The sequence below is a fragment of the Pipistrellus kuhlii genome, unplaced genomic scaffold (genome assembly GCF_014108245.1).
Source record: "Pipistrellus kuhlii isolate mPipKuh1 unplaced genomic scaffold, mPipKuh1.p scaffold_m20_p_2, whole genome shotgun sequence".
Classification (NCBI taxonomy): Eukaryota; Metazoa; Chordata; class Mammalia; order Chiroptera; family Vespertilionidae; genus Pipistrellus; species Pipistrellus kuhlii.
In genome coordinates, this window is record NW_023425515.1 from 161,080,277 (window position 1) to 161,092,434 (window position 12,158).

At 48.2% G+C, this 12,158-nt stretch overlaps 1 protein-coding gene and 1 long non-coding RNA gene across 2 annotated transcripts in view; one reads left to right on the plus strand and one right to left on the minus strand.

Moving 5' to 3' along the window:
* The window catches only part of TRABD2B (TraB domain containing 2B), a 199,213-nt gene extending 197,452 nt beyond the window's left edge, over positions 1-1,761 (minus strand). The window contains exon 1 of the mRNA XM_036446383.2: positions 1,052-1,761. Coding sequence (XP_036302276.1) covers positions 1,052-1,156 — 105 coding nt within the window. The 5' untranslated portion in view covers positions 1,157-1,761. The remainder of the gene's footprint in view (positions 1-1,051) is intronic.
* On the plus strand, positions 529-4,125 carry LOC123652715. Its single transcript, XR_006742185.1, has 2 exons — positions 529-957; positions 3,990-4,125. It is a non-coding gene; the product is annotated as an uncharacterized LOC123652715 (long non-coding RNA).
* The last annotated feature ends 8,033 nt before the right edge of the window (positions 4,126-12,158 follow it).

Consider the following 12,158-nt stretch of genomic DNA (forward strand, 5'->3'; position numbering starts at 1 on the left):
GGTCAAGTCACTTTCCAACCAGAAAAACCCCTGGACTGTCTGTCCACGTGGCACCTGCAAACTTCAGGTCCATTCAACGTTTCTCTACCTGATCTGAGCACAGGGGAGAGTATGTTTCAGGGTGGGAGGAGGAAATGGCCCCTTACTTGACTAACAACCAACAGTCGTGAATCCCAGAACGCCGGAGATGCAGGCTGGCTCTGAGCGAGCTGCAGGTCACGGAGCTCCAGGTTTCAGCAGGAGTCAGGACTCTGATGGAGGTGCACCCTGTCCACAGTCAACCACCTCTCTAACAAGGCATCGAGGAAGGACCCTACAAAATCATCTCCTGCTCGCCTGGCCTCCAATCCAGGGTCATTTTCAATGTGTTAATTTACACATTGAGGGGCTACACTGAGGGAAATCACGAGAGTCCTTGGTTTGGAAGGAAAATGAGGAGAATCAATAATGACTCAACCCCAAGGAAATATCAGGACAGCATCTCTTTCCTGGCACTGCTTCTCCTGTCCTCTGAAATGGGGCATTTGGAAGCGTGGGTGCTGGGGTCTGGGTTGGGAAAGGGAGAAAAAAGTGGAAAGCTGCATTAGGGGGAAAGTTTGTCTTAGGTCAGAGTGGAGCGCAGGGGATCCAGGGAGGCTGGGATGGGGCGGCGTGTGAATGAGAGAGAAGAGTTGCATGGAAATCAGAGGATAGACGGCAGGGAATGGTAGAAGCAGAGTCTGTAGGCAGAGAGAAAACTGGAGGGTAAGGACAGGTTAGAGGCAAGAAGAAAGTAATGAGTCAAAGGGGTGCAGAGGAAGCATCTGAATAGGACTAAAAGTTTAGAAGAGCCCAAGAGAGCGTCAGTGCGAGCTGGAGGAGCGGCGAGGGAGCGCCCATCCAGGCTCCCGGAGGAGGTGGAGCGGCGGGGCGGCAGAAGCCGGGAAGGGCGCCCGGGGCAGCACCTGGCGGGCGGAGGTGCAGCGGATGGGAGGAGGTGGGTGCGGAAGGCAGGACCCCAAACCATCGTCCCCACCACGGGGCTGCAGTGGCCGGGCAGGCGCTCGCTCACCGATCCGGGCGGCCGACACTGTCCTCCTCCGTCCAGGGGTTGCGGGCGGGCGCGGGCGGCGGCGAGGAGGGCGGCGAGCAGCGGCCCCGCCAGGGCGGCGTGCATCCTGCCGGGGCCCGCGGGGCGCGGGGGACCCTCCTGGGCGGCGCCCCCTCTGCGGGGCGGGGAGCCCCCAGCTGGGCACCAAGGTTCCTCCGGGGTCCGGGGCTCGCTGCGGGATGCTGGGAGCCCTCTGGGTGTAGGATGGATGTCCCTGTCGAACCTGGGGGTCTCTCAGGGGCGGGGCGCCGTCAGTTGGAAGAGGGGTACCCGCTGGGGCGGAGGCGGGGCCCCTCACCAGGGCACGCAGCCCAAGTCCGCCTGGCCCGAGCTTCTGAGGGCGCGCGGGGGTCCAGGGCGCGCGAGGGTCCCGAGCTGCGTCGCGGTCCGGGGCGTGCGGGACTCCCGGGGCGGCACTGGGGTCCCGGCGTGCGGGCTCCGGGATTATGCTGGGGAACCTGGGGTGCGCCAGGTCCCAGGGGTGCGCCGCGCTCCGGGGGCGCGCAGGGGGACAAGTGCGGCAGCGGGCGCGGCGGGGGCGGGGGTCTGGTCCGCGCGCCCAGCTGCCCCCGAGCCGGGCTCAGAGGGGCGGCGGGCGGCCGCGCGGCCGCTGCCCGGGCTCCGCCATGCTGCTCCGCGGCCGGGAGGGAGGGAGAGAGGAGGGCGGGAGAGCGGCGCGGAGCCGGGCCGGGCGGGGGGCTGGGGCCGCCGGGGCGGGGGGAGGGGAGGGCCCGGCGCGGGACGCGGGGGGCGGGGGGCCGCGCCGGGCCGGGCCGGGCCGCAGGGAGTCCGGGCGTGCTCCGCGCCCGGGCGCAGCGAGGCGGGGTCTGATGGGCATGGCAGGCGCTCGCTCTCTCTTCTCTCTCGCTCCCTCGCCCGCTCCCTCACACACGCGCGGAGGGAGGCGAAGCCCGCAGCAGCCACTTCCCAACTTTCCAAACTTCCCAGCGCAACTTTTTCCTCTCCTCCCCTGCCCGCGCCTCCTCCTCCTCCCCTATCCCTCCCCCTTTCCCTCGCCTGCTCCCTGCCGGGCGGCAGCTTCCGCACGCGGCCGCCAGGGGGCGCCCGGGCCGAGGCCCCGCTCCACCATCAGCGGTAGGCTCTGAAATGCACGCAGACTGGGCACAGGGATGGTTTGAGGACCGGCCTCTTCCAAGGCATCTGATGAGCAGATCCTGGAGGGAGTGAACAGCGGGAGGGTCAGGATGGGCAGGCTGGCTGGTTGGTAAGGCAGCATTCAGAGGAATCAGGGGAGCTGGTATGTACAACTTTGTATCCCACTACTTTTCTGACTAACTCTGGCAAGAGCTGAGTGGGTGCTCTGCAAACACCAACTGAATTAAAATAGCAAAATAGTCTTTCTCAAAATTCCTCGGGAATTTCCAATTAAACAACCCTGTCCCATCAGTATCTTTGGACCCAAATCGGATCCCTGAGAGGGGCCTGGGAGGTAAGAATTGAAAGTGCCCTTATGCTCTAGCTGGTTTGGCTCAGTGGCTAGAGCATCAGCCTGTGACTTGAAGGGTCCCCAGGTTCAATCTGGTTAAGGGCACATGCCTGGGTTGTAGGTTCTATCCCCATTGGGGGATGTGTAGGAGGCAGCCAATCGATGATTCTCTCTCATCATTGATGTTTCTATCTCTTTCTCTCTCCGTTCCTCCCTGAAATCAATAAAGATAAATTTTAAAAAAGAAAAGAAAAGAAAGTGCCCTTAAAACCAGCTCCTTTCTGCCCAAGCTTCAAATGTGGAAACTGAGTCACAGTCACCACTGTCCAGTTCAATGATAGTTGGCTGACTCTTCCTATCCTGACAACTGACACTGAAGTATAAATTAGGTAGAATTGTCATAACCCCACAGGTTTGAGAGAGAGACAGACAGGGACAGACACACAGATGATAAGTGCCAGGAGAGACAGAAGCACAAGTAAATGGAAACAGAGAGAAGGGGCTCCTAACACAGTCCAGAGGCTCAGGGAAGTCTTCCGGGAGTGGTCTTGAAGGATAAGTCACAGGTAGTAGCTGAGTGAAGGAGGTGCACAAATTTTTCCTGGAGGTGGGAGAGCACAGGTGCCTGCAGAGGTCTGCAAGCAGGGCCACCTCTGGGGAGATTGGCAGGGAGTGGAGGGGTCTCCTGACCCCACTCATGCCTTTGGGCACAGATTGAGTAACCAGAGAATGGCGCTCTAGGAAGTTAGGAGAGGAAGACCAGCTGGGATAGAAGAACAGAAAAACTTCCAGGGCACAAGACCTGGGCCTCTGGCAGGAACCCAGGGGGACAGCAGAGACCGGCAGTTTGAACCCCATGAGTTTGCATTTCTGTAGATCAGAAATTAATAAATGTTGACAATTTTATGTAGTTCAGCCTGCTAGGTGTCCAGAGAACTTCAGTCTCTCAGCCACGCACACATCTGGTGACAGACACAGAGCAGGCCCAAGTGCCCAGACAGCATGGAGAACCGTGTGGCTCCATGTTTCCCACACACAGAGCTCTGAGGACTGCAGCTGTGACCAAAGAGCCCATTAGAGCCTCCACCCACCAGGCCCCCAAACTCCCTTCAGGACCAGCACTCTGCGTGGGGAGATGAGGTGTGAAGTGGGAGAACTGAGTTCCACTGAGAAGGAGTGTGATGGTCTCCATGGGGAATTAGGACACACAAGCAAACAGACAGAAAAGGACTGGACCAAGTTAAAAACTGATCCATATCATTAAAGTGACGGTACGTGTGGATATGAGTGTGATTTTTAAAATGTTTCGGGGCTTTCCCCCTAAAATTATACCAGTTTTGTTTTTTTTGGCTAAATGTCATGAGTTTCAACTATATCTCCTTTTGGGCCCTATCCTATGGCTGTGTGACAAGAGCCAAAATAATTAACCTCTCTGCTTCTCTCTCCTTCCAGCTTCCTGTCAGTATTCTCCAAGGCAACGTGTGCAATAATGCTTTAGGGTTTCCACTGGTATTGTTACTGAAATTGTTCATGAGATGCAAGAACCAACCGGTTTCTCTTCTGGGGACAAGAGAATTGAAAACAGCACGCAAAAACTGTGCACAGATATTGATAACAGCATTATTCAAAATAGCTAACGAGAGAAAACAACCCAGTGTCCAGCAACTGATGGATATACACAATGTGGCCTTTTTCATGCGATAGAATATTATTTGACCATGCAAAGGAATGGCGTACTAATACAATATGGATCAATGTCAAAAACATTATGCTACATATAAGAAGCCAGTCACAAAAGGACATAATATGAAATGTCCAGAATTGGCAAATAGATGGAGGCAGAGAGTAGACGAGTGATTCCTTAGAGGTAGGAGAAAGGGGGAGATTGGGAGACCGTAGCTAAAGGGTACATATCTCTTTGGGGAGTAATGAAATACTCCAAACTTGATTGCCATAATGGTTGCACAACTCTGCGAATATATTAAAACTATTACATTGGATACTTTAGAAGTGTATGTGAATTATATTTCCGTAAAGCTGTTACTAACAAAGAACAAGCTAGTTTGGAACCCAGGAGAGAGTGCTCCCCGCAAGGACAAGGGTCTAGTGTTTTCGAACAGTTTTTTTTTTTTTCTCCCACCTGGTTCCTGAGAAAAGCCCTGGATGGTCCAGAAGTTCTAGAGATTCATCACACTTCTGCGCATGTCTGCCTGAGCAGCCTCGGGGGGTTCTGTGGTCCGGGGCCTCACATTCCCTGTCATCCGTATGAACAAACTCACAGAGTGGATAACCTTTAAGCCTCTTCCATACTCAACTCTGGTGTTCAGAGTACCCTGGCCACCACCTGCCCGATAGCCTCTAGGCAGGATGGGAAGGGCACAGGGCTCAGGAGGCAGGCGGTGGACTCAGATGCCTGCCTCCTCTCCCTGGGCACATCTGGCCCACTTTCCTTTTATTGCACTTTAATTAAGTTGTTCAATCAGATGGGTACCAGGAATCCGTAGGCTGGAACAGCTCAGGCAGGAGCAGAGCCTTGTAGCGGAACTAAACCAACAAAGTCTGCCTCCTGAGCAGATCCAGGAGCCCAGGGCCCCGCCTCAGGGCGCCTCTTGGGGAGGGCCGATGAGGGGCTTTCCTATTCTGTGGGCTCAGAGGGGAAGCTTTGCTCTGGGCCTGAGGGCTGCCCTTGTGGTTAGCCATTGCCGGAGCCTCTGACCACACGAGTGCTTTCGAATGGACCTGGCCTGGTCTGACTTCCAGCTCCAACTCCTACCCCTCCTCCCCCCGTTGTGCCTGACTCCCACTCACACCCAGGCTCTGTCTTCTCTGCCCCAGCTTTAATGGTTGGAAGTTAATCCCAGACTGAAAGGCAGGGTTGCCTTGGAGAGTAGGGGGGGGCGGGATAGAGTCCAGGAGCATGCAGAGATCCCCAGTCTTAAGAGAGTCTAGAGTGATGGAAGAACTAGAAAAAAAGAGGTAGACACTGAGACAATTCAGAAACGGGCATTCCCTTACAGGAGTGGGGAAATGGACGCATGATCACAGAAGCACAATCAAGTGTTAGAGTTGCTGTACAAGGTGAGTCATTAAAATTAAAAAGCCAACCATAGCCCAGCTCAGTGAGGGAATGGAGAACACGGAGGAATCAGCCCCAGATTTTGTCCTCAGGGAGCTTGCAACCCAGTGAGGGAGACAGAGACGCAAACAAATAGGGTGCTTTCGGGAGGATGGGGGAGGAAAGCAGAGCAATCTTAGAAGAAAGTCAAGTTAAGGAGAGACGAGATCAGCAAAGAACTTTGCAAAGAAGGTGATGTTTGAGCTGGGCCAGTAGTTGGACAGGGAGAATGAGGAAAGCAAGATCATTCCAGACAGTGGGAACAGCACCTGTAAAGGCCCCGGAAGTGTACGTGTTTGGCATATTTGGGGAATTATAAACGATGGGGAGAGCTAGAATTCGAGGATTATTGGGGAAGTTCAGAAATGAATTGGCACCAGGAAGAGCCTTGCATGACCTTGGGAAGAGCTTCATCTTGATGTTCAGAGGACAACATCTTAGCTGCTCTGCATAAATTGCCAGTATTGCTTGAGGGTGGCCACATGGCAGGATCCAGATGAGGTGTGTTCACATCCTGTGCGCAGTCATCGGTGACATAACAGCAATGACGGACATCCTGTTAACTCGCAAATGCTTATTGGTCCCCACATGCCCTGTCATGTGTTAGGCGAGAAGGAATGTAGTCCCGACTTCTGGCTACTTGCAACTTTTCTACAAAAAAATACCCAGGCAACTAGCTAAAAGGCATTTCAGTGCCAGGTGAGTAACAGTATTATAAAAGTCCAGGAGAGTCGGTGAGCACTGAAGTACAAAGTGGGGGACAACGATTGTTGCTGGGGTGTCAGAATATCTGGGAGGAGAGGGGTTTGAATTAGGCCCTGAAGGAAAAGTAGGACTTAACAAGGGAAAGAACCTTGCTTGCATCCCAGGTAAGGAAGATGATGAATGGGAAGGGAGGTGGGGCAGGAGGCACTAGAACTTTCTGGCTAGAGAAGAGGGGTGATATTGAGAGAGAGCTGGAGTGGAGGCTGGGGAGGAGGTCATGTTAGGGCCTTGGCAAGTGAAGGAGCTGGGGGATAGTGAAGACTAATGTGCCAGACCCTTTATCTAAACTCAAAAGGATCTCAGCAACACTGTGAGACTGATATTTTAGTCCCCGTTTTAAAGATGAGGAAACTGAGTATTAAAGGGGACACATGATATAATTCAAGCTACACAGCTGATAATTAGAAGGCTTAGAGGGTTGAGTTCTTTCTGTTAAACTACTCGCTTTGTTTAACACACAACTGGCAATGTACAACAGGTTGAATGGGTCAGTCTAGGCCTGGCTGGTGAACACACACACACACACACACACAATCAGTGGGGGACACATTTACACAGCATATGGCACATACTGGGCTGTTTCTCTTAATCTAATTAGGAGGCGGGACGATTGTCACTTAGGAGACTTCTGCCTTTCACTGTAGGCCAGGCTGTGTGAGACTCAATTTCTCTACGTAGGACCCAATAGACGTATGGAAAGGGAAAAAAGAAATGTGATGCTTGAAACAAAATACCCCATGGAGCTGACCACTAAATAGCACTTAGACCCCAAGTATACACACAGCTGCTTTCTGTAATGAAGGCTGCGGACCATGTTCCTGGATATAAAATAACAAACCACATATAACGTTTTACATTGCTGTGTAATTAGCACGCATCTGTGAGTGTGCGAGCCGACCAGGGTGAGCGAAGGGGGGCTGGGGCCTCGAGCACAGCGCACTGTGGAGAAAAGAGCATGTGCCGTGGGGCCGGGAGATGGGACTTTGAATCATTGTTCCCCACTTTGTACCCCTGTGACCTTGGGCAAGTGGTTTAAATTCTGTAAACTTCTAAATTCATATCAGTGCTAGGGGCAAAAGTTCATGCCTTATAGCAAGAAGTCCAGCAAAGCCAGACACGTAGGACACCGGGAAGAAAAATCTAAGAGATCCATTAGCCCTCCCTGCCCCCACAGGGGCACTTGGCAATATCTAAAGATATCTTTTTAAAATATATTTTATTGATTTTTTACAAAGTGGAAAGGAGAGGGATAGAGAGTTAGAAATATCAATCAGCTGCCTTCTGCACACCTCCTACTGGGGATGTGCCCACAACCAAAGTATATGCCCTTGACTGGAATTGAATCTGGGACCCTTCAGTCCATAAGCTGATGCTCTATCCACTGAGCCAAACTGGTTAGGGCTCTAAAGACATTTTTGATGATCAAAACTGGGAAGGTGCTACTGGCCTCTAGTGAGTAGAGGCCAGGATACTGTTAAACATCCTATCTACATGCAAATGATAGTTTCCACAATTATCCAACCCAAAATACCAGTACTACTGAGACTGAGAAATTCTTTCTTACAGAGTTGCTTCTTCCCAGGATGTAATGATTACTGACTTTTATTGAACATTTATTGTGTGTCCAGCACTGTTTGATCACTTCAGTCAAATGTCTTAACTTCCTGGATGAAGGAGGTACTATTATTAGCCTTATCTTATATATGAGGAAACTGAGGCCCAAAACCTTGTCCAGAGTCACACAACCATTAGTGGTGGAGCCAGGGTCTGAACCCAGGCAGTGTGGCTTGAGAGCCTGCCACCTGCTAGGCAAGCTCATGCTTAGCAAGTGCCTCTTCAGTGTGTGGCATGTAGTAGTGGCGGTGACTTCTGAACAGAGGAGGAGAGGAGCCATTCATTCATTTGTGCATGCATGCATGCCAGGCGTATCTAGCGAGCGTCCAATCATTGCTTGGTGCTAAAGAATTGGAGAACAACCTAGGTAGTGTCTTTGCTCACACAGACCTTACTTTCTGGTTAATGAAGAAACATAATAAAGAAGTAACCAATACCAATGAAGATTCTGGAAGCAATAACGAGTATCTGTTGGATGATGGGGAGCCTGCCAGGAGAAGGCAGGGAGAGGAACACTCCAGCAGAGGGGCCAGCCTGGGCAAAGTCAAGGGAGGGAGCCACCTTGGTGTCAGAAACAGAAGTACAGCAAAACCAGACACATTAGACACCGGGAAGAAAAATCTAAGAGGTCAAACAGGGAGATGGGAGGGAAAGTAAGACTTTATAGGTCGAAGTAAGTAAGGAGTCGGAATTCCAACTTTACTGAGAAGCTAGAGGAAGGTTTTAAAGAAAAATAACACAATCTGATTTGCATTTTAACAACATGGTTCAGACACTGGTGTGGGGGTTGTTGTGATGACAAGTGAGGAATTCAGGGGATCCAGTTAGGGCATGAGGGCGGTAGTCTAGGTGAGCAATCAGAGGTAAACAGATGACATGATTTGTCCAGGATCTTCCAGCCACTACGCTGTTTCTGACCATGGATCATGCTCTTTCACTGACCACACTGCCTCCATACAGAGCCAGCCGGGGGCCTTGGGATCCAGTCAGCCTCAAACTTCCGAGCTTTTTCTTCATTTCCCCAGAGTGTTTGGCAGTTCCATTGTCTCTCCCCCCTCAGATCATCGTATCATGCCTGTGGTCTAGCCGCTTCAATGCTAACCAAGTTGAATTCTAGACCTTTCTCCTCGAGCCTTTGCAGACACGCTGCAGCTGGAAGGATCCTCATTTCTAGCTGTTGCACAGAGCCTTAGCTCAGGACTAGGGAGAGGAGTTCTTAAGAGTGATTTCAAAGGACTTTTAAAAATATATATATATTATTGATTTCTTAGAGAGAGGAAGGGAGAGAGATAGAGAGCCAGAAACATCCATGAAAGAGAGACATCAACCAGCTGCCTCCTGCACAACCCCCACCAGGGATGTGCCCGCAACCAAGGTACATGCCCTTGACCGAATTGAACCTAGGACCTTTCAGTCCACAGGCTGATGCTCTATCCACTGAGCCAAACCGGTTTCAGCTCAAAGGACTTTTTATCCAGGGAAAGACTGGTTAGATAGAAGCTTGAGGAAGGTAGAAACCGCCAGAGTTTTCCATTTAACACTATGCATAGATCATATTCATTGTAGCTGTTACCACTAGCTGCTACGGCTAATTGCTACCACTGGAGCACTCCGGTGTTAGGCATTTAGTGATGTGCTAGAGTTACAAGAGTTCCAGTTATGACCTCATCAACACTTGCTCTTGTCTATTGTTGTAATTACAGTCATCCTTGGTACTTGCATGCTGTTAGTTCCAGGAGCCCTGTAAATGTCAAAATTTGCAAATGCTCAAGTACCTTCTATAAAATAGCCTAGTATTTGCATATAACCTATGCACATCATCCCATATACGCATCCATTGATTGCCTCTTGTATGTGCCTTGACTGGGGATCAAACCCACAATCTTGATGTATTAGGACGATGCTCTAACCAACTGAGATACCCAGTCAGGCCTCCCATATACTTTAAATCATCTCTAGATTACTTATAGCATCAACTACAATGTAAAGGCTAAAAAAATTATTGTTGTGCTGTATTGTTTATGGAATGATGACAAGGAAAAATGTCTGTACGTGTTCAGTACAGATGCAACCAGCATAGTACATGTCAGCAGATATGTAACTTTTTTTTCTCAAGTATTTTCTGTCAGTAACTGTTGAATCTGTGGATGTAGAGCCCTCTGATAAGAGCTGACTTCAGTCATCTTTGTGGATGTGAAGTGGTATCTCATTGTGGTTTTCATTTGCATTTCTCCAGTGACTAATGATGTTAACCATCTTTTCATGTGCTTATTTGGCATTCCTGTATCTTCTTCAGGGCAGCCTTTGTTCAGATCTTTTGCTCAATTCAACTGGGCTGTTTGGCTTTTTACTGGGTTGTGATAGTTCTTTAAATATCCTGTTTACAACTCTTTTGCCAAACATAGTTTTGCAAATACATGACTTGTATTTTCATTTTCTTAACAGTGTCTCTTGAATAGAAAATGTTTTCATCTTGAAGAAATCCAATTTATAATTTTTCTTTTGTTTTAGAATTTGGGCTCTTTGTGTCTTATTTAAGAAATCTTGGCCTAACCCATGGCCATTTTCTCTCCCTTTTTTTCTTCTAGAAATGTTATAGTGTTAGGTTTAACACTTAGGCCAATAATCCACTTCTAGTTGAATTTTGTATGAGGTGTGAGATAAAAATCAAGAGCTTCGTTTTTTTGTTTGTTTGTTTTTGTTGTTTTGTTTTGTTTTTGCTTTTTGGAAATGGATATCCATTGTTCCAGCATCATTTGCTGTAAATATTGTGTATTGGATTACCTTGGCACCTTATCAAAAATCTTTGGTAATTTATGTGTGGACCTATGTTTGGAACTATATTCTGTAGCATTGATAAACACATGTATATTTATAGCAACACCACCCTGTCTCTATTGATATAGCCTTATCATTAGTCATGAAACTGGCTGCAGGTCTTCCAATTTTGTTCTTTATTTTCAAATGTGGCTGCCTTGAATCATTTGTATTTTTATACAAATTTTAGAATAAATTTGTAATTTTTTCACAAATCCTACTGAGATTTTGATTGACATTGCAATGACTCTCCAAATCAATCAGGGAAGAATTTACATCTTAATAATATTGTCATATGATCCATAATTTGGCTTATCTTTCTTTAGATTTTCCTTAACTGCCCCCCGCCCACCACCTCGACAATATTTGGAGGTTTTCCAGTGTTTATAATTTATACAACTTTTGTAAAATTTACCCTCTAAAACATTTCATAATTTCTGATACTTTTATAAATAGTATTCAACGTTTTTCAGTTTATGACTATACTTGGCAAGTATGTAAAATACAATTAAATTTTGTATATTGTTACTTTCCACAACTTTTCATTTTTTGTATCTATTGAGATGAACATATGGATCTGTAATATCCCCTTTTTATTTCTTATTAGTAATTTAATGTGTATTTTTATTTGTATATGTTCTTGCAAATATGTGTTGTATGCATGTATTTTTAATTTATATAAGTGATGCTGTATTATTTATCTGATTCTGTTCTTACTTTTTGCTCTCACAATCAATTTGTATCTCTTCTGACTGCTGCTTAATATGCAATGGTGGTATCCCATTTATTTTACCTGTTTTCTCTCTGAGGGATAATCTTCCAGGATGCCTCCAACTCCCTAACTCCGCAAATAATGGTACAAGAAACATCCTTGTCTATGTTTTCTTATTAATCTGGGCTTGCTTTTTGTGGAATGCATACTCAGTCACTCAAGAGCTGAATTATAAAATATCCACATACTTAATTTGGCTAAGTGACAGGGAATGTTCTCCAGATTGGCTCTGCCACCTCACAGTCCTGCCAGCCTGAGGAATATAGGGAATCCTACCTCCCTACAAATACAGGGTGGAGCAAGAGTGGGTTTACAGTTGTGAGTATGGAAAACACAGAGTTTATTCCTGTATTATTATTATTAATTATTGTATAATTTCTCTGATTACTAATGATTTTGAGCAACTCTCCATATATATTTTGTCTTCTTTGGATTCCCTCTCCTGAAAATTGCCTATGTGTGTGTGTATCATTTTACTTTTCTCTTTTCTTGTTGATTTGCAGGAACTTCTGGTATTTTCAATAGATGTCTGTCTTTG